General features: G+C 40.1%; 2 protein-coding genes across 2 annotated transcripts; one reads left to right on the top strand and one right to left on the bottom strand.

The window, feature by feature from the left end:
- Window positions 1-4,303: 4,303 nt before the first annotated feature.
- LOC117900542 (estradiol 17-beta-dehydrogenase 11) lies at window positions 4,304-19,787 on the top strand. The gene is made up of 8 exons (XM_034810940.1): window positions 4,304-4,855; window positions 13,343-13,496; window positions 13,573-13,697; window positions 17,673-17,783; window positions 17,871-17,996; window positions 18,082-18,203; window positions 18,300-18,416; window positions 19,309-19,787. Exons 1-8 carry the CDS (start codon window positions 4,589-4,591, stop codon window positions 19,559-19,561), a joined length of 1,275 nt encoding a protein of 424 aa, XP_034666831.1. The 5' UTR covers window positions 4,304-4,588; the 3' UTR covers window positions 19,562-19,787.
- Window positions 19,788-20,025: 238 nt separating this feature from the next.
- LOC117900541 (integrin beta-nu) lies at window positions 20,026-24,881 on the bottom strand. The gene is made up of 6 exons (XM_034810939.1): window positions 24,694-24,881; window positions 24,544-24,620; window positions 24,042-24,231; window positions 22,191-22,941; window positions 21,938-22,133; window positions 20,026-21,877 (listed from the first exon to the last, which is right to left on the bottom strand). The coding sequence occupies exons 1-6, from the start codon at window positions 24,791-24,793 to the stop codon at window positions 20,780-20,782; spliced, it is 2,412 nt and encodes an 803-aa protein (XP_034666830.1). The 5' UTR covers window positions 24,794-24,881; the 3' UTR covers window positions 20,026-20,779.
- Window positions 24,882-25,539: the final 658 nt, after the last annotated feature.

Below are 25,539 nucleotides of genomic sequence, written 5' to 3' on the forward strand. Positions count from 1 at the left end.
CACACATCTTTTTTTTCTTCATTATCAGAGGTGTTTTTTTGTTTAGAGGCTTTGGGAATGTGGCCCAATCAAATCGGAAGTTGTTGGTCAGGTTCCACAGAAGATTTTTGAAAAGCAACCACTAGTTTTTTGAGTTGAGTTGAGCTTTTTGGTTTTGATTTGCCATGATATTGTTGTAATATTATTATCATTTGATTTTTGATCTAGGCATAACCAGCCACTCCTCAAAATGGGATTGATATCATTTTTGGGGTGTTTTCAATTTACATAAACTGAATTTCCAGACAGACTAAAGCTTCACCCATGCAAAGTGGAATTCCAATTATGCAATCCAGTTTTCTACTATAATATTTTTTTGGTTCTAATGGTGACTAGACAGTTTGAAAAGATGACTAGACAGAGTCTAGAATTAACATAAATTAATGTTTGAAAGGATATTAATAGAATGGCAAAAATATAAATACATGCGTACGTATGAGTTCTACTATATGCAGTTTTTATTTGGGTTTACGCATTCTTTAGAAATGTTCTTTAAAGTTTCTTTGAAGATTAATAACACTGGACTTCTTTAAGGGTACTTAATACTGGAATCCTAAGTTTCCAACAATCAATTTTATATTATTATAAGATCTAGCCAAAGATCAAAGGTAATTTCCTTTTCCTCCTTCATATCACAACGAGAATTAACTACCTTTTATAACTTCCCCAAGGTTAAAAAGACCCAAAAGAATGCCACCAGTCAGTACTCCAATCCACAACGCAATACCACCCAAGCAAAAATATGTTCTGCCCAAAGAGAATCCCCCCAAGCGTTTCAAATCTTCAAATAACCAAGGAAAACATCAAACAGAACGCAAAGTAGAAAAACGCACATCAAGTAAGTTCCAATTAGCACGTCGCCAAGTGGAGATTCCTAAGAGTCTGGCAAATGTTTACGGTAGCCAAAAGCCTCGACCTTGAGGGTGTTAGAAGATTTGCCAATAATTATCGTGCTCCTTATTATTGCCAAAATAAATCATAATTAATAACCCGTGCCCAGGCAGCTCTAATCAAATGGGCCATCATCAGCACACAAAATTTAACTTTAGGAAACCAAAATGAAAGAAATATACTATACAAATCCATAGACAAGTCACAGTAAAAAAAAACACGTTGAAAACACGTTCGTTACTCGGACCTCTGGCCGGAAGTTAGATGGTAGATCGAAACGAGAATTCTATGGGGTCTCTCAAGAGATCTAAGAGGTAAGGAAGTAAAATAGGTTAATGCTTGTATCGGCTCGACTCGGTGCGGCGCTTAGCGACTTGGCCGTCTTCCAACTGAGTTACGTTTCTGCTGGTCTGCTGGTTCTAACGGGTTTTTCAGCGAAGGCTGAAGGCTACCCGTTGATTCATTTGCGATTGTCTTGGCCAATCTCCGTGTTTATGGATTAGACAGAGTTCAGCATATTTTCGGCGTTCGGTCAACAGGGCACGAGGTTAAATTTTCGAAAAAGGAAATAACAATTTTATTTTCAACTTTTGACATGTGCCGCTGCCACCTGCCCAATTTTGATTGCGTAGAACAAATACTACTCGTAGAATATTGCTATTTTTTTCTTGGCCATAATTATTGCGGAAATTGTCCAACGATGAATTGTGGTTTTATTGTTGAACAGTCATTTGGAGTTTGGGTTTTTTTTTACTTATAACAAAAAAATGCTTCCCATTATTATTTTGTTTTGGCTTTGAAGGCAGCTCTCTTTCTCCATATGTTCTTTTATATATTTTCTACAAATAGAGTTAATCTTTTTCATCAAATACAAAAATAAGAAAAACATTTTAGTGTAAAGTTAACAATAAAATGTAATTTTGAGACGCATTTTATGTAATGATTTCATTTTCACAGAAGTAGAACTAAATTCAAAATCTAACGACATTTATTGTTTCCGTTATGTTAGGCTCTTTACGTTTTCTGTTTTATATCTGTTAGCTCCCTACATATGAATGTTTATTCTTTTTCTTTTTCTTTTCTTCTTTCTTTATGCGCTCTTTGGCTGAACCACCACCAAAGCTCATTTAAAGCAACAGCTGATTGTCACTCACTCTCTCTCTCTCTCTCTCTCTCTCTCCCGCCAGCTTCGTTCTCCCAGCTTCCCAATGCGCAGGCGCCCGAAACGTCAGAAAAGCGACGGCCAATGGGAAACGAAGACAAAGCAAAAAGCAGTCGAAAAATATAAATAAGCGAAAACATATAACGAGACAGACGCAAAAAGAATGCCCGAAAGTCATACGTAAATTAATTTGCATATTTTGGTAATTAATTCAATCGATTAGGCGATGCCGGCTAAGCCGTAACTTAAACGATCAGCCAATACAGAAACGTGGTTATAAAAAAAACTGTTTAAAATCAATTGAACGTCGAGTATTTTGTATCTAAAGACCAAAGCGAGAGTGAAAATGAAACAGAATTGATTCCATTTGTGGTGTTTTTTTTATTGTGCAAAATTCAGAATTGGCCTTAAACATTTTTATAAGTTCTTTGACCCATCGCGCGCCTGCAGAGCTTCTTGCTAAACATGCAAATAAAAATCTAGAAAACGCACGTACACAAAACAAACGATATCAAAATCGAATCAAAATCAACCACAAAATTTGCGTATTATTATTATGCAATCTGAAGATGTGACGAAATCTTTAAGAATGGCCAACAAATATCATTTCAATCAATTAACATAACCTGTTTTTATGTCACAAACAAAAAGAAGTAACCAAAGAGCAAAGTAAATTGAGAGAGAGAGGGGAGCAAGAGAACCATGCTGCGGCAAAGCAAGGAGCGTCAAGCGACAGAGAGAGGATAACTGGATTCAGGGTGTATAAATATATGTACATACATATGTACATACCTTTACGGAACCCAAAAATATAACATTTAAGCAAATTTATGTGCTGTCCGACTTTCTTCTTGTTTTGGGCAAATGCGATTTATAAAATACATGCATATATCAGCATCAGCAGTCGCAGATTTTGAGGGGAAAGTGAACGAGAGTATAAGAAGTTGAGGCCCATAGTACGATTGTTATAATGACCATGTGATTAATGCCGGCATTTAACTTTCAATTTCACTCTCCTCTCCCATCACTTAACAGTGCACTGTTGCGCTGTCGGCATGAAACAGAGACTTAACAGCTTGTGTGTTACTATTACTGTAATTCGTGTCTGGCATGCATTGCATTCTGTTATATGTATGTACATATGTACATATGTATGTATGTATGTGTAGAGTTCTATTAAGCTTGTGTCGGATATGCATACACACAAACATACAGATGTATGTACCTGTCTGTACCCCTCACCTTTCTTTGGAAGCTATTTTATTAAATGACTAATTATAATTTATAACTTTAAGACCATCATACTTAAGGTTAAATGTCTCATAAAGCTGCTGGGTCAAATTTCAATTCTCTTTGATGTGAATGCACTCAAGTAATTTCATTTTTATGCTTAAAAAACGGATCTTAAAGTTAATTAGTATTCTCCGAGACTTCTCCGACGCCGTCGCCGTCATTCTAATGCAGCTGTTGATAAGTGCACAAAGCAACAGCAGAAATATAAACCCTAACCAACTGCACTTTAGCAGCATAAATCTCAATTAATTTTCATGTCCAATGAGAAACAATTAGGCAAACTGCAAGCCAAAGCAAAAGGCAGCTACAATAACAGTAAATTACACACAAACCAAAACGAAATAAATGAATAGCGTAAAGCGAAACGCCGCTTAAGGCAACATAAGAATGAAAAGCAGAAACAGCAAGCAGCAGACAAGAGGAAGATTAGGATGGGTGGCCGAAGCTTTTGATACGCTTAATGATTTATCTTTGCTATGAAAAATATGCATATAAAATTGAAATTTCATTCTCCTTGTTTAATCATCTTCAGAAAAAAAGGAGTTTCCTTTAAATCGAATTATTTTTGCAACATTATTATGAATCTGTGCAGAAAATCCAAACCATAAAGACGGAAATCTTTCACATTTCGTTTTCAAAGGTAATTTCAATATCGTAATATATCCACTGCTCTGGGTAGGGTACAACAAGCAGCTCAAATTGAAGCTGACGACGAAGCTTCAGCTCAAGCTCTATGACGTCACAGCCAGAGACGCGAGACGAGACGAAAAAGCTGAGCTTGAGCAGCGTTCGGCTGGCAGAGCGCGATCAGTAAGCAGCGCAGCGCCGTCAGCTCCAGCTTCGAAGTCGGCGTCAGTCGCCAGCGTCGTATATCCAATAGCGCGCCAAAATAAGAAGTCGAAATTCATTCCTTTCGAGCTCCACAACGTTCAAATTCGTTTGCTACGCTCTCGAGAGCGGACGTGCCGTGCGGACTAAATCCAAAACAAAACCTCAGAGCCCCAAAAATACACGAAATAAACCACAACAGCTGTCTTTGCTTGCGGTTGCGTTTCGTTTGCATTTAACATACGGAAAAAAATTACGAAAAGAAACGTACAAATTATTGCCATTTCAAAATCGTTTAGTGGTTCTGCTCCAGAGTGAAGTAAATCTAACAAAAATAACAAGAATTCAGTATAAAAGTGCAAAAATCTGTGAAACATGGTGAAGAACAATAACAATCTAATGGCTGACGAGCTACCAAATGGAAATGGTTTGCCGAATGGAAATGGTCTTCAGAATGGAAATGGACATGGTATCCCCAATGGACATGGACATGGTCTGCCCAATGGCAACGGTGTGGTCCATGGCCAGGAAGCACCAGTAGCACCTCCTGCCACCGGCTGGCGTCAGACTCTATGGAATAGCTGGGATGCCTTTGCGGACGTGGCCTGGTTCATCATCTGCTGTCTAGGATTCATTTTTCAGGTACGTTCCATGCTTGACCACACGTAACACATCTTATTCAGATGCATGTCTCATGGCCAGTCGGACAGTCAGACTTTTGTGTGCCTATAACTTTGCCAGAGGGCAAAACCTTCTGTATCTCAAACGCTTTTGTTTACAACTGATTAATTAACAACAAATGAAGGTTAGATTTTGGAGGCTGAAGCATAGATAACCATAAACGTAGTGTAGGCAGTTTAGAGCTGAGGTTTCCATGCTGTTTGGGCGAGGCATGTGGGGAAAATTTGCTTGCTGCTCGATTGGATTGCATTTCTATGGCAGCCTCAGAAACTTGCTCACATATTATTAAAAACTTGTTATAATTACATAGAAATACGTTCTACTTATTGGGTTTTATTGGTTTGAGAAACTACGTGGTGTTTTTCCCCACTTAAAGTTAGTTTAAGCTGAAATTTCCCACTTAAAGGTAGTTTAATCTGAAATAATTGAAAAATTAAATAGAAAATATTTGTATAAATGTATAAAATGACATCTGTAGGATTGATTTATTTTATTCTTTACCGAAATGATATACCCCCTGCAAAGATTTTTAAAGTCTAAAAATCCCATTTGCTTCTTTCGCTTAAAAGAATAATTTAGCTTCGCGTTTTTGAGTCTTTTAGTTGATTAGCAACGTTGTGTGATTTATTGAGTGCCATTTACCTTCAACCATTCAGAAAATGTGTCAATGCTGCCAGAAATACACAGAACCCAGCCCCAACTCAAGCCATTCGCATTGCGTGCAAAAATAATGAACGACAACATTTAAGTTATTTAATTAACTGCCAAAAGGATGCCCTCTCAGGCAGGCCACTTGTGTGATAAATGGCCAAAAGTAATGGCCAATGCCGATGGCAGCACGTGTGACGTTTAATTGGGGCCATGAAAGAGATTTAAAGCATTAAGATCAGGCGGAGACAAGTTTTCAGATGCTATCTGTGCTGGCATGTCTCAGGGAGGATGAAGAGGCCAGTTAAGGGACGGACCCAAGATGATGTAAAACCAGCCTGCGAACGATGTGAGCTTATTGAGTGAGATAATTTATTTTGATTTACGAATATACATATTTTGAGATAATATGATCAAAGGAGAGCATACAGCATACATATATGAATTCCAGTTTAAGAAGAGGCGGAGGCGTTTTTGGTTTATAACTTAATTTGCTTTGAGTTTACTTGTACTTTTGTGTGATTTTTTTATGATGGCAAAACAGCCTTGCGGGAGTTTGTGAAGCAATTATAGATACACAAATAAAAGGGATTAAAGGTTGTTGAGGGCAAAAATAAATCTTAATACTTCAATGTATGTAAAATTAAATACAGCAACATTAAAATTGATTGCGGTCTTCCTGGAAAAGTTACAAAACTAGTTCTTGATGCCATTAGAAAATTCTCTATTAATATCGATCTACAATTTGTGTAGGTTAATAAACAATTATTTGAATTTGCACCGCCGGCAATTATAGTTAATAATTATTTAATAGTCATTAATCAATCTCAAGCTTAAAATATGCAAACTGCAGGGTGAACACGAGCACGTGTATTGTGATAGGTTTTAGTCAAGTCATAGACTAAGGCTTAATTAATTACATACAAAACGGTCAAGTGAATTGGCAAAATATCTAAATAAATGATTAAACCATCAATACAATTATTGAATTACCCGCCAGAGGGGATTCCAAAGAGGGCTCTGAGGGAATTATAAAATTTTAGACCTATATTGAGAGATAGGCGAAAAAGTGGCTAGCTTCAAGTTGCCTGGCAGCTGACACGCTAAGTGGTTTTTAAATAAAACGCATAACAAAACAAAAGAAAAAGCAACAACAAAAAAATAAAAACAATTTCAATTTCGTTGCATAAGATTCCTCGGTGTTTGTGGTAATTATATTTTCACTTTACCGCAAAAACCAAAAGCCCAAAGCGAGACCTTTTGTGTGTGTCGCTTCGTGGTAGAGAAAGATGTGATCGTGAAATGTGTGGCATGAATGTAGACCCGTCCCCCGCTAAGCAATCTCTAGCCGTATCGTGTGGATCATTGTGCATGGAACTGCATGGCAAATGGCAGGGGGGTACTGAAACAAGTGACATTTGCATGCCAAATGCAAAAACCTGACGCTCATTACCCTGAGCAGCACGCAGCAGCAGCACTGAGGAGCGTCTCTAAAAGCCAGCTAAAATTTGCATTTCAATTTAGTAAATTTTGTAAAACCATACGGGGGCTTTACACGACAATGATTCTAAAGATCTGACAGGGTTGAATGAGTTGTCGTTTGGAATACCCTGGATGGTAGATATGGAAAAGTATGTTGTTTATGTGGGAGTGTTGGTAACGGATAAAGAAGAGGCTTTGGGAACAACAAAGCGAATCTATCCTTTAAATTAAAATAAATTTCCACCGCCAAAATGTCATCTCCAACTCGTTGTTCATTGAGGCTTTACGCGATGACAATTCCGCGGGCTTGATCGATGGCTGGAAAATTTGCAAATTACCCATTGATGGTTGTGATCAAACTAACAATCGTTGAACAGGGGAGAGGTAGGCATCGATAGGGTATTATTAGATGGATTTATGTCATTGCATTCTCTAGCATTTGTGGCAAACAAAAGACTTGGGCAACAAACTTGTGCCGAAAGTTCCACCTACAAAAAGATTGGCCAAAAAGGGGAAAGAGAGTGAGTGGCGAGTAATGAGCCAAGTCGGCAGGGGGGGGGCTAGGTTATAGCCAGCTGTTTGTTGCCACTTCGGCGGCGTCTACCTCTTCTGCTGCTGCTGCCGCTGCTGCTGCTGTCAACGTCTGCGTCGGCGACTGCGTTTGGCTTGTTGACCCAGTTCAACTTTTGCATTTTGCCGGCATTTCGTGGTGTGGTGGTGTTGGCTGCCGCCACTTGGGCCACTTGGAGAGCCTGTTTTTATTAGCCACCGCTTGGGCTAGCCGCAAGCCTACACAGGCACACATACACTTATGTACAGATACTTGTGGCGATGACTGTGCCAGCAGAAACAACAACAACAATTTCGCGGGCATTCATTTGCTTTCGTGTGTGGATGTGCAAACGCAATTGAAATTGAAAGTGTTTGTTGTTGCGGGGTGGTTGGTTGGCTGATGCGTTGTCTTACACATACCACAGCCTCCTCGTCCACCCCACCGCTCCGCGGCGAGCCAAAAAGCTAACACAATTTGTTGGCTCAAAGCTGAAGCCGGTTGCAGGTTCATAACCCGCATGCGGCCTTGTGCTTTCAGCCATGTTACGGCTGTCCATGCGGCCGTCTGTCTCTCTGTCTGTCTGTATGAAAAATGGGTTATGGGGCGGGTGTGCCTCGTCAAAGTCTACATAATATCTATAAAGAAAAAAAATTGTGTCTCAGATGGCTATATAAATATGAGTAACATTTTACTCCACTGTTAAATCACAGACGAAAATTCCTAGAAAATATTTAAGATAATTTGCAATCTAAAAAGAGATGCTGAAGTTTTGGGGCATGAGTTTATCCGATTTTTGCATGACAATTAGATACTTAGAAACTCTAAAAAAAATTGTCTTTGTTTTGTTTGAATGCACAACTAATCTGCGATTGTTTTTATAACTTCATAAAAATATCTAAAAATAAACTATAACGAGTTCTATACAGGAAATAACAAATTAACTATACTGCAGGTTACTATTACACTTATAATTATTCGTTTTTTTCTAGAATAATCAGTCAGCCTCCATTCAATGACACGTTTTCCTAAGTGTCAGTCATAAATTGTGGTTTAGTATTCAGGTTTAGGTCAAAAAACATATGCAACAACATGCTGACATGTAAATACCCTGTAAACATAAGTATATTTACTTACAGAAAAGTAGAGACTTTTTCCGTTTTTGTTGATCCTTGATAATTAAAAAATCACCATTCAATTTTCTATAGAAATTCAATATTTTAAGTGTTGGTTATTTGCCTTCATTTAATTGTATTTTTTCAATTTCTTGCTAACATAATCTTCGGCTTTATGCCACTTCTCAGCAGTTATCTTGCAGGTGTTTTGAGCGCTTAAATTCTCTTTTTTTTCAATAAAAAATGCACGTTGACGGCTTGTCTGTGCTTTAAACTAATGCCTAAACCACTTTGATATGCTACCGGCTAATCACTTGAGGTATCCGTTTGCATTTCCATGTGGCAGAAAAACACCTTAACACATATCCGTTGTGGCTGGCAAATTGCCACTCGAACCACTCGAAAGATTGCAGTGGAAAACCACTCGTTGAGATCGCATAGAACTTGATTGGCTCTGACTCAAAAGTATATTCATAAATAAAGCAAATACTGCACACTGCACACAGCATACACTGTCAGAAATCGCTATGGGGATGCTAATTTTTCACATAGCCGTAAATGAAAATTGGCCTTCAGCCGGCAATCGATGACAGCGACCACCCGCCTGCAATAAAACTGTGGAGCGGCGCACTGAGAGCGGTTGGTGGCTGTTAGCCAAACAAAACCTAAAGTGCAAAATCATTGGCCAATTGGCTAAAAGTGTTTCAAGTGTACGAGTGCCGCCATGTGCCCGGAGAGTACACACAATGCAACGGGCAACACGGGCTGCCAATTGAATAGTTGTTGTTGGGGGTTCAATTTCAGGTTTATGATTTTATTCTGCTTCAACTTATTTGCTGTGGATGTGCCTATTGCAACTGTCTGTGGCAAAGAAGGTCACTCATACTCATACAGAGGGAGCCGGCCAATGCATGGTTGCAACACAAACACACTAGCGCTTACAACGTTTTGTGGCAAGTTCGTGCCTTTAGTCTTCTGTTTGGCCATTTGAGGCACACTCGGGCAGCACTCGGACTGCGAACTCACTCAAGATTTTTGATACTCTGAATACTTGGGGAGGGTTTTATGATTGGGTTAAGTGATTTATATTCCATCTATAAAATGTGCAACTTTATAATATGTTTTTATGGATTGTTATATTATGTTTTTAGTAGCTTAATTTCTGCATAATTTTGTCTGGTTTTGCTTAAAGACAAGTTGGTTCTGATGAGTTTTGGAACCTCTACAGTATAGCCACATTTTATGCACAAGAGCATACAAAATTCGTTGCATTCAACCCACTGCCAGTGCATTTTGTTCCACTCCACTCATAAAGTGACCAAAATTGGAGCCAATTTGCAGTCAGGTGCGAGTGTGTGCCACAGACTATGTGCAGACTGTTTCGAGTGCTATCAAGCTCTTGGGGTTGGGCAAGAGGCTGTTGCCTCTGTTGAAGTATGTGTGGATGCATGTAGCTGCCTGCCTGGTATTCAGTTTCACTTTCAGCTGGCTCTAGAACTGTACAGCTTAAAGGTAAGGCAGGCAAGCCATGCGGCAGGCGGCCACTACAGGTTGTTGATATTTTTTCGCAATTCTCTTGGAACCGGGGGACCTGCCGACACGCCACACAGAGACAAATGCAGAGACATAGTAAGGAGCGGCGGCAGAGAGAGAGAAACAAGTTTGTCCAATTTGCTTTTGTCTTCTTAGTGGTAAGCACCATGCAAACATTTGATTACCAGGCTAACGATACTACATGCACAGCCAATGTTGATGATGATGATGAGGATGAGGATGGGAAATACCCCCAGACGGCTTTAGCGCCTTAGAAGTCGTCTCTGCGGCGACAGCCAGAGGGGAAGATGATTGCTACGTGATGCAGGCATTTGGTATTTTGTGTACCTTTGGCCACTTTGCATATTTATGTTTGCATTTTTGCAATCCAGAAATTCGGAGAGGGAATTTTAACCCACGTTAATTAAGATCCCAAGACACACTAATGAGCTAAACACTCAAAATACTTGAGCAAACTTGAGCCACGGTGAATGTTTTTTTTGTTGCTATTATTGCCAATGATGTTTGCTCGATTTTACTTAATTAATGGTTCGTAATATTTTGAAGGGGAATTGTTCTTGGAACCTGGACACAGCTTCCTACAGACTTCATTGTTGCTGATGGAAATTTTCTTATTTGTAAAAATATTTGCTTATAATTATGATTGAAATAAAGATGCCAAACCTTTTAAAGCTACATAAAGAACTTCCCCTTCACAGAGGAAAATTAATGATAATCCCACTAAGCCCAATAATTGACTGCTTTAATTTTCTGGCCCTTTTAAGGTCAAATCTCTGATTAAAATTCCATTTCCCACAAATAACTTACAAATGACAAGCGACCTTCAAGTCGGAACTCCAATCGATTCAAAGTCAGTGCATCGAAGTTGAATCCGATTTGATTTGGTTTTCCGTTCGTCTTACAAAGGTCAATGCGTCGGGGACCTTGACAATCAACAAGAGACAAAGACAGACAGACGATCAGACACAAGGGAGACAGATCAATAAAACCCCAACATAATGCTGACAAGGCAGGTTTCATAGATCCCAGGCCCAAGCCCAGAAACTTGTAAGAAAACCAGCCAAAAATTCTCAAATGATTCGGCTAAAAACAACGAACAACGAAACGTGTCTGCAATATTTACATTTATGTGAACAAAAAGCTTCAAAAAAAGTTTCCATCACTATCTGAGGCAGTAAAATCTTTCTCTCCTTCTTTTTTTTTGCCAGCCAAGTTCCAAGCCGTTTCAATTTGCATATTTTTCGGTGTATCTTGTCATAAAGAAATCGTTTGCTCTTATTATGTTGATTATCATATTATGCATAAATTATAATTGTGCGCTTCCTGTCCGTGTGGAGTGGAATGAATTCAAAGTTGAGTTGCATGTTAAATTATGTGACAAAATGTCTGTCAACGAGATGGCAGCAGCAGCAGCAGCAACAGGAAGGGATAAAGGGCCAGCTGAAACATACCAAAAGCCACTCATCATCATTGTTGTCTGCCACATCGGACAACATGCCCCAAACATGCCTTCCTTTTGATTAATTTTTGTATAATTTATGTTACATTATGTTACAACGCTCATCTCCCTAATGGATTCTTACCGTCTGACCAACAACTCATATTTCCCATGTGTGCTACAAGTACTAGGTATCCAAGAAAAAAAGCACATTGTTGCGACACATTCATTGTTAATGTCAAAATAATTGGACACGCTTGCCAGGCTCGAACCCAGACCCCAGTACCCAGATCCCAGACCCAATACCCAGGCCCATGCCCAGGGCGATGCCCAAAAACCCGATGCCCCCTCTGTCCAAAGGCCAGTTGTTTCCCTAAGCGGATGAGGCGAATTTGCTGGCAACAAGTTCGCGTGTGGCATGAAAATTTATGGGACGCTTGCAACACAGAAAGTGCTACTGTGTGCCACCACCACCAACACTACGCCACAGCAAGAAATAAAACAAAAACATGTTAAAAATTAAGTTTGTTGCCTGAGTCTTTTGTTTCTTCTGTTTGCCTCGTTTTTTTTTATGGCTGCCACTGGAGGCGTGATAGCCATAAATTTTGACAGCTTATTGACACTAAATTGACATGATAAAAAATGTTGCAAATTTAACATAAAAAATATAAACACGACCCATATGTAGATATGTTTCAATTAATTGTGTAGCAGCCGCTTCTACAATCGATGTTCATTCATTTTTGCGCCTCTTTGCTTTGCGGTCTATTAACATGCACTCGTCAATTGCCGCAAACAAATGCTCGGCTGCTCTTTACAATTTTAAACTTTATTTGTATTTCCTTCCTGCCGTTTTTTTATGTAAACTTTAAATGGGGTAAACATTTGCGCACGCGTGACTTGGTTTTTCGGTTCGGTTCGGGAGCATATAGGAAATGAAATGAAACGAAATGAAAGGAAAACAAAAGACTTGGCCAACAACAAAAGGTATTTGAACATTTTTAGAGCATTTGCGGTTGATTTATGGTTTATTTTGTATACCTACATATGTACATATGAATTTGTGTGGTTGGGGGAAATTGTTTATAAATATTTAATTGGAATATATGAATGTTGATTTAGAATAAAAGTGGAATGGGGAATGACGTCAACAGAGACTTTATTATTCTAATGGAATAAATATATAATGCTAATCAGATAGTGAAAATAAATAGGGAAACAGAAATAGAAAATATACTCAGTCATCTAAGAAGTTTTTATTTAAAATTTGTATGCATTTGGTATGGGAATTCATCACAAATCACAATTCATAACAATCAATCAACCATCATTTAGATCTTGAGGAAATATGTACATTAAACATATTTCAGCGCATCTTTTCTAAATGATTTATTCAGGGGATTCTACTTCCAATGCGGGTTTAATTGCAATTTTTAATGCGCAAGCTCAAAATGCATAAAAAGCATTAAAATATATGGTAAAAATAGTGACAAAAATTGTGTATTCTTTTTTTGAGAGAAAACTCTTCAATTATAATCAACATTCAATGACACAGATGGCATCGAATTCATTAAAGCACTTGATAGACACTTACTTTTACACATCCTTCCTGTAATTATAGACCAAGCTAATTAAATTCAATTTCCCTTTTATAATTGCAGGACCTGTACTACATTGTCTTTGGCTATCCCGAAAAGGAGCTCAACACAGACATTGCCCTGATCACCGGTGGTGGCAATGGCCTTGGTCGCCTGCTGGCCGAGCGACTCGGAAAGATGGGAACCAAAGTCATTATCTGGGACATCAACAAGAAGGGTAAGGGTCTTCGGATCACTAGCTATTGCTACCCATGATATCTATTCAAATAATTTGATAATAATACCAATTGCAGGCATTGCGGAAACCGTTGAGATCGTCGAAGAGGCGGGCGGCTACTGCAAGGGCTACGTGGTGGATATATCAAAGAAGGAAGAGGTATACAAGGCGGCCGATGTCATCAGAGAAGAAGTCGGTGATGTAAGTATTACAAAGAAAGAAGACAGCGCGAGAGAGAGAGAGAGAGGAGGGAGATGGGCTAGGAGGGAAGATCCGTGCCGCAATTGAAGCATAAAAGTCGAGTAATTACTGTTTACAGTCGAGCGCCTAACGTGGCATCCGACTGGTCCTCATATAATTGTTTGTTGAGGGGCGTTTAATGGCTTGTCTTCTTGGCCAGAACACAGCACACAGAACCCTTCTGCTCATCCTCAGCATAAAAACACATGTAAGACGGTGCCGCTGCCACACCCCGTTGCAACACATTTATGCATATTCATGTCATAAATTTCAACCGAAGTCGTGGTCGGGGTGGGGTAAAAAAAAAGGGGAAAAAATGTATATGCATGAGCGCATCGTCATCGTTGCGGCAACCTTGAGAAATTGTTGCACATTACACAAACTAAAAAAAAAGCAAGAGAAAAACCAAAACTAGAAAGAAAGGCACGTGTTCAGAGTCGAGGATTAAGATACTCTAGGAATGAATTTGTGGAAATATTTAAGGAATTTAGAGGCGAAAAGTGGGACTCCTTTGATTTACATTTTGGGGAATTGTAGAGATAGAAACCAGTTTAAATTCTGACTGTCGTTCAATGAAAAGAAGTTCCTACATTCCCTTCGATGTTCTGGAAATTCTGTATCAGCCTTAAGCCATAAATTACTATTATTTCAAACATAAATACAGAAAAAACTTCGCTTACTTAAAACGATGCGCCTTCATTTAATAACTCCTTATATAGGGTATACAAAACACCAAAGAGAAGGTACGTTTAAAAGAAGTAGCCAGGTCCGGTCCTCTGCAAACTGGTTGCCACCGCTTCACCATCGCATTCGCATTCGATCTGCTCATTTATCACAATCTGGGCCAGTCTCAGCGCCCATCCCATGGCATGGCTGAGCCGCCACAATGTAGCTGCTGCTACTACTTGAGAGACTCCACTGCCACTTTTGCCACTTCTGCATTCAAATTAATTGCAGGCGGCACGAGTAGCAACATCTTTGCTGCTAATTGCAGCTCAAACTCCCCCTTTGCCACTCAAAACAGACTTGCAACAGGCCGAAAAAGATTACTGCCACATAATATGACCGGGGACCTTTGTTTTGCTAAGCTCTTGTGATTTTTAACATTTTTATTTAAGTCAAACACTTTTCTTGTTGCCTTTTTGTTTGCTAATTATTTTGGTAATACATTTGTTCTATCAATTAGAACCTGTACGAGTATTTGCGGGGAGTGTGTGATGTGCAAATACAAATTGTATTTGAGGAGCTTTGCTAATGAGGAAGACAGTCCAGTCAGGGTTGAGGTAGTCCGTTAATTACAGATGAAGGAACTTATGAAATGAGCAAATAATGTTTAAGGAAACCAATAAGCAAATAGCTTTGTGTAATGTTGGTTAGGACTTCCAGGTATTTTGAGATATTTGATGAGGGAATTTTAAAGAGTAGTTTGATTATTGCTTAAACAGTTGAAGGTTTGATATTTCAGAGTGTGAGAATAGAAAGAACAACATTAGAGTACACATTTCTTTACTCTTTAATAAAGAATATTAATTATTCTAAAGGAACAAAGAAATGATTAAGAAGGCAGGCAGCTATTACGAAAGAATATTATCCCCTAAATGCCAGCACTTTAGTTATTCTTCCAACATTAAGAAAATTGTAAAACAAAACGAATTTATCTTCTTATCTTCCACATTCCCCATTCTTCCTAGCAATCATTTCCATTTCTACACCTAATATTTTGTTGTTTAATTGCTCCAAAAACGATTTGCATAACAACCCATAATTTAAGAGATTTTTGATGCATGACCAGAGTCAAATTTCATAATAAATGTTTACCGAACTGACACAAGTTCAAAATAGCAAAAATATAATTTCAGTTTTAAAATTGTGAAAATTATATCAAAAGTTCAAGCATAAAAATGCCCGCAAACCCACTAGAACGAAATGGGCGGTTGAAGAAAATTAAACAAAGCCAGCCTTTTGAAAGAGTTATATAATGACAGCCTCAAAAGCGTTGAACCCGAAAGTCACAAAAAAATGTAAAGAAGATGGGGAAAAACAGTAGCAGACAAGAGCAGAAAAACAAAAAGCAAAACAAGTGAAAAATGAGAGAAGGAAAGATGCGATAGCTGAAGCTTTAGATACACTTTAGATACATCAAAATGGAAGATAAACTTATCCAAAAAAATCAACAAATGCCTCTTTCTAAGGACAGAACCCTTACGAATAGTTTTGCATTAAAACTTGTCTTGATTCCAGAATTTTAATCTTCATAGCAGCAAATGAATACAAATATGTTCACATAAGAATGGATGGAAGGATGGAGCGCGGAAAAGTCTTCTCCAGAAAGCTACGTCATATAACCCTTTGCAAGTGTATGATATACACAGCATTCAGCTGCTTAGTAAGCCATGCGTTATGCAGATGACGCGCAGCTTTTGTTGGCTTTTTTTTCCACTTTTTTTTTTAGAGTTTTGTGTTGTTGTTTTGTTTTGACTACAACGAGCATTGCTTGGATCTGTCTGAAATATAACATTTAATATTTTTTAATGGCCTGGCGATGTTGTTGGGGTTTTTTTTTTGTTGCCTTAATTATGCGACTGCCACTGTTGTTTCTGTGGCTGTTTGTATCTTAATGCACGCCTCGTTAAATGTTTTTGCGTGGTTACAGCAAGAAGATTTGAAATCGCTCATACGCAATGTATGACCCACGGCCCTGCCCCACACTCGAATTTTGCACTTGAACCCGCCCTCAAAATCGGATCATTATGGTTGTGCACTGCACTTGTTGTTAACTTATTTAACCAGCGGCAAAAGCAGCAGTCATATACCGAGTAAGAGGCTAGAGTAGCTCTACGATTACGACCAGATGGTTAACTGCCTAGGGAGCGACGGGCGGATGTCGGCCAGACAGTCGGCTGGCATTCAAGCATTTTACATTATTCGCAATCGGACCTTGACATGGCTCAACTCTTGTTGAAGGATTTCACTTGCTTAAATTACATTTTAATTAAAATTTTGATATGTACCTAAATTTGGTAATTTGTAAATACATTTCTCAAATGTGCGCGAGAAACTTTCAATCAAGTTAGGGCAAGTTCTGCGAGTAGTTTTGGTGGTAATAGAAAGTTCTACTGGGGTTCATATAATTTATTAAAATGTAATGAGAAGATACTTAAGAGATTTGAATTTACAGAAAAATTTCCTATATTTATTTCTCTATTTATTTAGAAGTCTCTCAGTAGACACTTAATTCTTCATAAAGACTTAGTATCAAATGTGTCCAATTATAATTGGTTAATTCTATAATTATAGGGGCTTTGTTCTGCTTTTAATAGAACCTTCAAACGTTGCATGTTTCAGGTTGTCATCGAACTTCAACGATTTCAAGGCCATTTGGGGTTTTTTGTTTAGCTGTTTTTAATATCTTCTTAAGCTTTGAAGCGTGTAGAAGAACTGTTGGACACCTACAAATGATTTCTGTCAGTTTCCTTCAGTTTAAATTGACACAAAGATTAATTCTACAATGCACTTAATTCCATATCAATCGTTTATGTTCATTTCTTCATTTATATTTTCTGAAACTCTTTTTGAAATTCCGCAAAAACTAATATCCGATATCTTTAGCTAAATATTTCTACGTACTTCTTAGACATCTAGCCACACATATTTCGTAACCAAAATCAAACTCGGACAATAAATAATGTAACTAATGACCAAGCGAAACCCCAAAATCTAAAACCCGTCAAGGCTACTTACATATCTCTATGTACGAGTATGTATCGTGTGTCTAAATGGTCAAAACAAGTTGAGAATTTTTACAAGTTATTGCAACAGACCAAAATGTTACGCAATATGCTAATTTTTTTGGCAACATTTTTGACCCAAGATTAATGTTAATTAAATATGTTTCCTCTCAGCTCACACTTGTTTTTTGCTTGGTGTTTCTTGCAGGTTACTTTGCTGATCAACAATGCGGGCGTTGTCTCTGGTTTGCATCTGCTGGATACGCCCGATCATTTGATCGAACGCTCGTTCAATGTGAATGTTATGGCACACTTTTGGGTGAGTTGAACGAACGAGCGAACGAACGAGCAACCGGACAGGTTGAAGAATGTTGAGTCTTGATACATGATATTGAAATTCCTATAGACGACAAAAGCGTTTCTGCCCAAAATGATTGAGAATGATCGAGGACACATTGCCACAATTGCCTCGCTGGCCGGCCATGTGGGCATTAGCAAATTGGTCGATTACTGTGCCAGTAAATTTGCTGCGGTAAGTGTTCCACAGTCACTTCGACTCCCCTGCCCACTCCCCATGCCAGGCCACTGTCTTGACTCTCGACGGTCGATAATTACAGGTTGGCTTTGATGAGGCACTGAGGCTGGAGCTGGAAGTCCTTGGCCATACGACCATCCGAACCACCTGCATTTGTCCGTTCTTCATTCAGGCAACTGGCATGTTCGACGATGTGAACGCCAGGTGAGTGCCATGCTCAATCTCTCTCTCTCTCCCTGGAGAGACTCTGACTCTCTGTGACTCTTGACACTGACATTTTGAATTGCTAAATGATTGCAGATGGGTCCCGACTTTGAATCCCAACGATGTGGCCGATCGTGTCATTTCTGCCATCCGAAAGAACGAGAAGCTTGCCGTGATACCTGGCTTCCTGAAGGCCCTGCTCTCCCTCAAATGGTGAGTAAACAAATCGGTTCTCCACTTAATTTTAAACACAATCATTTGGCCCCCGCCCCACTTAATTAGGCGCCATAATGCTTGTAAAAGGTTTTGTTCTCCCCTAATGGGTCTCATCAAAGCGAAATACTTGACTTGAATATATTAATTAAAGTTTCATTGTGGCTCTCTGGTGTTTGAGTATTTTGCAATTGATGCAAGTTATGTGGGGGATCTGTAGATTATGGAAAGAATTTGGGTGTTTTCTGTGTCTCTTGTTGAATTTTTTTAAGGGAATAGAAATTTACTTGCTTAAAGCATTTTTATTTATACAAATACTTCTATGATTTAGTAGTTCTTGGGCATTCATGTTCATAGATGTATCTTTCCCCAAATAGCTCTGAAAATAAATAGAAAAACTATTCCAAAAAAGGTCACCAAATCAAGACACTTTCCTTGCGGGTTGACCTACTTTCTTAACCTTCTTTTCTCTCCCAGTTAGAGACTTTCACCTTTATTTTTGTTATCTCATTGAAGCGCCATAAATCATTTTTACCTAAATGGCCACTACTTTGGACTTTAAACATAAAGTTTTGTCTGTGTTTGTTCGCCCATTAAAATGTAAGGATTCCTATTCCATATTCAAAGCATGTCCCTGTCCGCCAACCCTCAAAAAAAAAATATGATAGAAATCCCAGCCTATTTAATAACTGCTCACTCATCTACCTACCCCTACAAAAAAACGAAAAACTCACCCCCAACCATGGGGAACTGGACTTTGCCCCTGCCCTGCCGAAAGTAACCTCGTAACATTACCATGCCTAATGGTCTCGCTTTAATGTGTTTCTCTTTAATAATGCATATTATTTACCTTTACCTGAACTCTGCGTTTTTTTGTGTCTTGTTTTTGCAGGACCTTCCCCTGGGGCTGTGTGGGTGGTTTGCTGCGACGCCTCGTGCCCGATGCCTCACCCCAAGGTCTGCCCAGCTCCATTGGTACCTCTGCCTCGAAAGTGAACGCCAAGTCAAAGTCTAGTATGGCCACAAACACCGCCACCGCGGATATGGCCGCACTCGATGCGGAGCTGAGCAGCGTTACCCTGCCGGCGAAGCCACCCTCGATGTTGATTCAGCGCACACCGTCGCTGGGGGAGCGAGTGCTCTAAGCAGAGAATCCACAGAGTACCCAGCACAGCATCCCATTCCACACTCAAGTTTCTCCTTCCGTGTTCTGTGTTTTTGTGTGCATTTTATGAGCGTTACCGCGTTATGGAGTTACGAGCATGTGTAATTGAATTTTGTGTTTTTGGCATTTTTCGGGGTGCACCTACACACGGGCCAAAAGAGCGTTGGTCCAAGGATTTGGCAGTGGTGTGGTTTGAGGGGTTGAGAGTAAACAAATAAACCATTTACTAAATCTAAGCTACAAATCTAGTGATATTACATTTAGTTAAAGCGTGTGAGAGAGCCAAGGTAGTAGATACCTACTTACTTACGGGGGAGTGAAAGCGTTTAGTCTTAATTAATTCAATTGTATTTTTGTATAAACCACATCTATAAGAACCTTACACTACATAAACACATACATATACTGGCAGGATCTTAGATTACATTATGATAATACGTTTTATTTGCATTTTCCGTTTTGCCGTAGTCATTCTTTAATTAAGTTTCCACCTCTTAAGCCATTAAATCTTAAATTAAAAAATACTCTTGCTAAATGGAATTGTTATATTTTGAAATCGAAAATATTAAATGAAAGATTCAACTTGTTGGTACACGAAAATAATTAGTTAAATTAGTTGATACATTTAATAATAATTATTGTCGAAAGATCAAATTTAATTCCATAAAATATATATCTATAAAAACAACAAAAATTATAAAAAATACAAAAAGTTGTGTGTTTTTTTTGGCATAAGCTGGGAAGAGAGAAAAATAAGTAATCCTTTGTAAATAAAATGTTTTAAAGCTTGTTTTTGTAAATCCAAGCATGTTTACATATTATGTACATATTTACATATTATGTACATATTTACATGTTATGTACATAGTATGTATGTATGTGCATATTCTACGTCATGTTTGCAGACTTTTGCCGCTCTTATACTTATAGAACTAAACAGATATTATAGCCTTAAAGTAACTTCAAACTGAAGGTTTTTTCTATGGTTTTCTGTTCTTAAATATATGTTTAAGAGTTGCAGTCAAAGCATATTACATAAATACAATTGCCTTATTGCCTTGTCTCATATTTAACATATGAAAAATACTTATAAATGTGTCCATAGCTTGATCGTACTCATTTCCCTGCGAATTCTAAACCAAACCCTACTTATTATCATGATCCGCTGACTCTTTAGAACCCAAACTAAACCCATCGATCAACTGGCAAATGGATTCTCATCAAACTTCTCACTCAATACCCTTGGGACTTCATAGCGTCCCACGGGATCGCGATAGAGGGGATTCTCCTGGCGCACCCAATTGGCCCGCTCCTGCTCGAAGCGTGCAAACTCGCGGGCATCCTTCGCCCGGATGCACCAAAGTATGAGAAATATCAATACCAGACCAATCAGCAGAGTGAAGCCCGAAATGAAGCCAAACAGAGCGACGTAGTCGAGGGGCTCGCAGTTTTCGGCCTGTATCGAGAGGTAGTTGGCGTGATCGATCACCTGATAGCCAAAGTAGCTGTCACACTGAATGCCATGCTTGTTGACGATGCGCACCAGGCAGCGGACATCCGCCTCCAGTTCGGCCACAAAGGAGTAGGTGAAGTGCTCCTGGCTGTCGAGGCTCGTGCAGATCTCACTCAGATTGTCGCACGCCCCCATGCCCTGTCGCTGCTCGATCAGGCAGGTGACACACGGCTCATAGAACTGACACAGCTTGTTGTCCTTCTCTGGATCGATCTCGCAGAACTTGCCCAGGAACGGCTCATCGCAGCTGCACTCGCCACAGTCGCAGGTGCCACGCTGGGAGCACACCTCGCCCGTGGGTCCCAGACAGGCGTCCGTGTCCTCATTGCAATTGCACCGCGTGCCCGACCAGCCGTACTTGCAGACACACTTGCCGCAGTAGCAGTCGGCTCGCTGCTCATCGCAGTCCACGCACTCCCGGCACTCGCAGTAGTCTCCCGTATAGCCAGGATCACAGCTGCAGCTGCCACAATCGCACTCCCCATGATTCGAGCAAACCAGGGGGGAACGGCTTTCATCGCCCTTGGGCTGGCGGCACTGCAGCAGCAAAGCCTCGTTGGTGGTGACATTCGTGGCATCCGTGGGGCATGTGCAGTAGGTGCCCGTCCAGCCCTCGTCACACGTGCACATGCCGCAGTGCAGATAGCCCTGGTTCTCGCACCTAAAGCGTCCATCCTCGTCCTCTGGTTCGGCCTCCTCTTGGCAGGGACACGGTCGCTGCAGCTCCACATCCAGATCCATGTACTCATTGAGAGAGGTCTCCTCCACGCGGATTTTATGTGTCTAAAAAAGAGGAACGAGTTACACAACTTAAGCAGAAGTTTCCATGGCCATTCCACTTACATAAACACCATTTGTGGGGTAATTCTTGAGTGTGACATCCACATAGAACTCAATCTCCTTGCCCAGGCTCAGATTGTTGCAGTAATTTCGTTTGATAAGCTTGGGGAACTGTCCAGCACAATCCGTGTAGTACTCCATTTGAATAAAGTCCGGACTGTTGTCATCGAATTGTGTGCGCTTGATCAGACTCTCGTAGCTACAATAAAAATCAAATTAAAGTATCAAAATATTTGCTGAAATTCCCTTCGCTTACCTTTTGTTAATCAGTTCCAATATATTCGACGAATCTGCACTGAGTATATCCACATAGCTGATCTCCCTCATCAGTGCGCTCAATTCCCGATATGTGCTGACCACCTCCTTGGTCACAGCGAATATCACATTGATCTTGCGCCGCAGTAGCTCTCTGTAGATCTCCTCCAACGAGGGGTAATCGTACACCAAGGAACCCGTATATTCGCCTGCTCCATTCAGGTGACACTGGCGATCGTTCCGCTCAATGATGCCCGCCAGGAGACCATCGCCAGCCAAGTGCATAAATCCATCGGTGACAAGGATCACCACTTTACGGGCCTGCTGCTGCCAACCAATCTCCTTGGTGCAGACAATCACCTGCATGAGGGCATCCAGTCCGCCCTCAAGATTGTCCAGATTCGCGGTGATCTTGCTGCCAGCCACTGCGGCTGTAAATGCGCGAATATCTTCGGTTAGGGACAGCTGATGCCGATACCCATAGGTGGGCTCACAGACGCCACCCACGGGGGCACAGGGATTCTCCTTGAGTTGAGGCAGAACCATCGGCATCGCGGGCTTGTCCGCGAATGAGCCAAAACCCAGACGATAGTTGTCTGTGAGATTGCGCAATGTTTGGGTTAGTTGTGTGCCCAGTTCCTCGAGTGTCTCCTTGTCGTCGCGCATTGTCCAGGTCAGGTCCATGAGCACATAAAGGTCGAGTGGATTGTTGCGTGCCGTTCGATACCGCAACTTGAGGCGTTGCGTGTTCCCTAGGCACAAGGGAAGACAACAAAGGTTATAGATTATTATGTGTAAGTGCCAGTCTGGTTTATGAGCTGTTTTACGAACTGCCACATCTGCATACAGAAATGCTCTAGATTCCCTTTCATTACCACTTGTAACTGGTTAACACCCCTGAGATAAATGGTTGCCCGTCTTCCTTAAGCGTATTATTTCAGACTTGCAACCTTAATTGAGGCTCTTACATAAATGTATTTTTAAACTTCAGACTTTACTCGATGCCAAAAATAAACGATTTTAATGGCTATTCAATTGATCATTGGGCAGCTGCTTTGCTTGTGTCTGCCACAATGCTTTGAAGCCTAAACGATGGACCGAAGAACCCTAATTGAAATGTAAATGGAAGCTCATTTAAAGTAATCCGAGGGGTTTTTATTTCTTTGGAATATCTTTTCATTCTTAATTCTATTTCAAGTCTTTTAAAAGTGAAGCTTCTTGGACCTCAAAAGAGGCAATCTCTTGGGAGTTGGCATGTTTTGAGGATCATTGAGTTGTGTTGCAGGATAACTTATTAACATCTGCACTGGCTTTGAATCTTGAAACAAATTTGACTGCAAATAACATAGGATTTACCACAATGATGCCAAGAAGAGGCTAACCGAGAGGAGCAGTTTCTCTGCGTAAGAAATTATCTTTTAGTACCACAAGTTACAAATTTGCACTCTATTGATAACCGCTATCATTGCACTCGGCAAGTAAGCGGTTCAGTGAACCCAACCAATGCGTAACCTAACAATAGAGAGAGCGAGTAAAAGCGAGGGAGAGAGCAAGAGCGAGAGAGCGAGGTATTCCCACGCCTAATACACGTACAAAGACCCCGTACAGCGCACACACAGATGTGACAACCACAAAATGCTGATAAGCGAAACAAAATGTTCAAAATGATGTGGAACAAATCGGTAGAGCAAACAGAACAGCCCAACGAACGAGAAGGTACAAGCAGAAGAGTGACACAATTGATAGAGCCATAAAGAAGGGAGCTACCAAAACACAAAACAAGCACAACGAACAAACTGTTCCATTTGATAAATGATTGGATAAGATAAGACCAGCTGGGGTACACTCATACCTTTGACCAGCTTGAGGTACGCACGCTGCGGCGTCACCTGAACCGCTTGATCATCGTTCGCCAGATAGTCCTTGAGGGGACGCTCCTGCAATAGATCCAGCACCGGCTGATTCTCGTAGATATCGTTTTCGCTGCAGTTGAAATTCTGGAGTTGAGCGCGCGTCAGGCAGCGATAGCGCACCTGATAGGTCTGTCATCGGGGTAGAGAGAGAGAGGGAGAAAGAGAGAGTGAGTAAATACACAGGGAGAAAGGTTTGCTATACGAATTGACCATAAGTGAATGACATCATTTATATAATTTCACACAAGTGAAGTATAATAAAATCGTAATTGGGAATGAATCATATCCTACTGGAATCCACAAAATATTCAGATTTTCTCCTTTCTCGATGTGCTTTGCTTTGTGATAATAAATTCTACCGTCTTAATGAATATTTCTCTCACTGTAGTCGGGGTTAGTTCTATGTTGACTTGAGTGGGATGGGTGCTAAATGCTTCTTACCTTGTCCGTGCACCAGGCACAGTCCAGATGGGCCTCCAGGCATCGCTCGCAGCTGTCCGCGTGCATGCATTGCTCGTCTGCCAAGGAGAGCGCAGAGAGCGTTGAGAGTGTAAAGAGTGCAGGAGAGAGAGTTATGTAACGGTAACGAACCAATGGAAACAGCTGTGATCTCCGTAAGCATCAATGAGAGCGTCAAAGCCCCGAGCAGCAGCGCCAACAACAATACACCTTGACCGCTGACTAACGGCATAATTCCATGTGTGTTTTACTTTGGTTTTCTCACTTAATTAAAATTTCGCGCAAATTTTCCAAATAGAAAACAACCGTTCGGCGACAAAAGCAAACCGCAACTAATACTTTTTTCGATACGAAAAGCTCTTTCTATGGAGCTTCTACTATTATCTTATCGTGTGTGTGAGTGAAGGGGTAGAGGGGTGGAGCGTGGAGGGAGCGAGTGAGACAAATTATTAAAACAATTGTTTAAGGGAGCGAACTAATGGTAATGAAACGTTAGCGATCAATCGGGTGTTTGGAGGAGGATGTCATTTGCCTTCAAATTCGGAAAATATATTAGTTATTGTATGATTTTTTAATACAATTAAACGCGTTGCCCTTGAGCGTGGAGAATGTCCAGCTATCATCAATAAAACAATAGATATCCGTAATTGAACAATATTCTTAATTTTAAACTATTTTAAGGTTTCGCGCGCATGTATTTCGCAACAACTAGCTTTTTGTCAGACCAAGAAATACTGAATCAGAAATAAATACAAACTTATACTAGGCAGTATTTTATTTCATTTTTTGTAAATTTTTTCTCACAATTGCGTGTTACATTTGAGCATGAGCCGAATAATTCCTTTACTAATTTTGAAAATTCACAATGGTATCTGGCAGGAGAATATTTCGCTTACCATTTAACAACAAGATAAAACAGGAGAGATTTTCTCAGACGTTTAGCAACAGGATATCAGCTCCTTGGGAAATTTCCTTAAT

The sequence above is a fragment of the Drosophila subobscura genome, chromosome U, assembly GCF_008121235.1.
Source record: "Drosophila subobscura isolate 14011-0131.10 chromosome U, UCBerk_Dsub_1.0, whole genome shotgun sequence".
NCBI classification, from domain to species: Eukaryota; Metazoa; Arthropoda; class Insecta; order Diptera; family Drosophilidae; genus Drosophila; species Drosophila subobscura.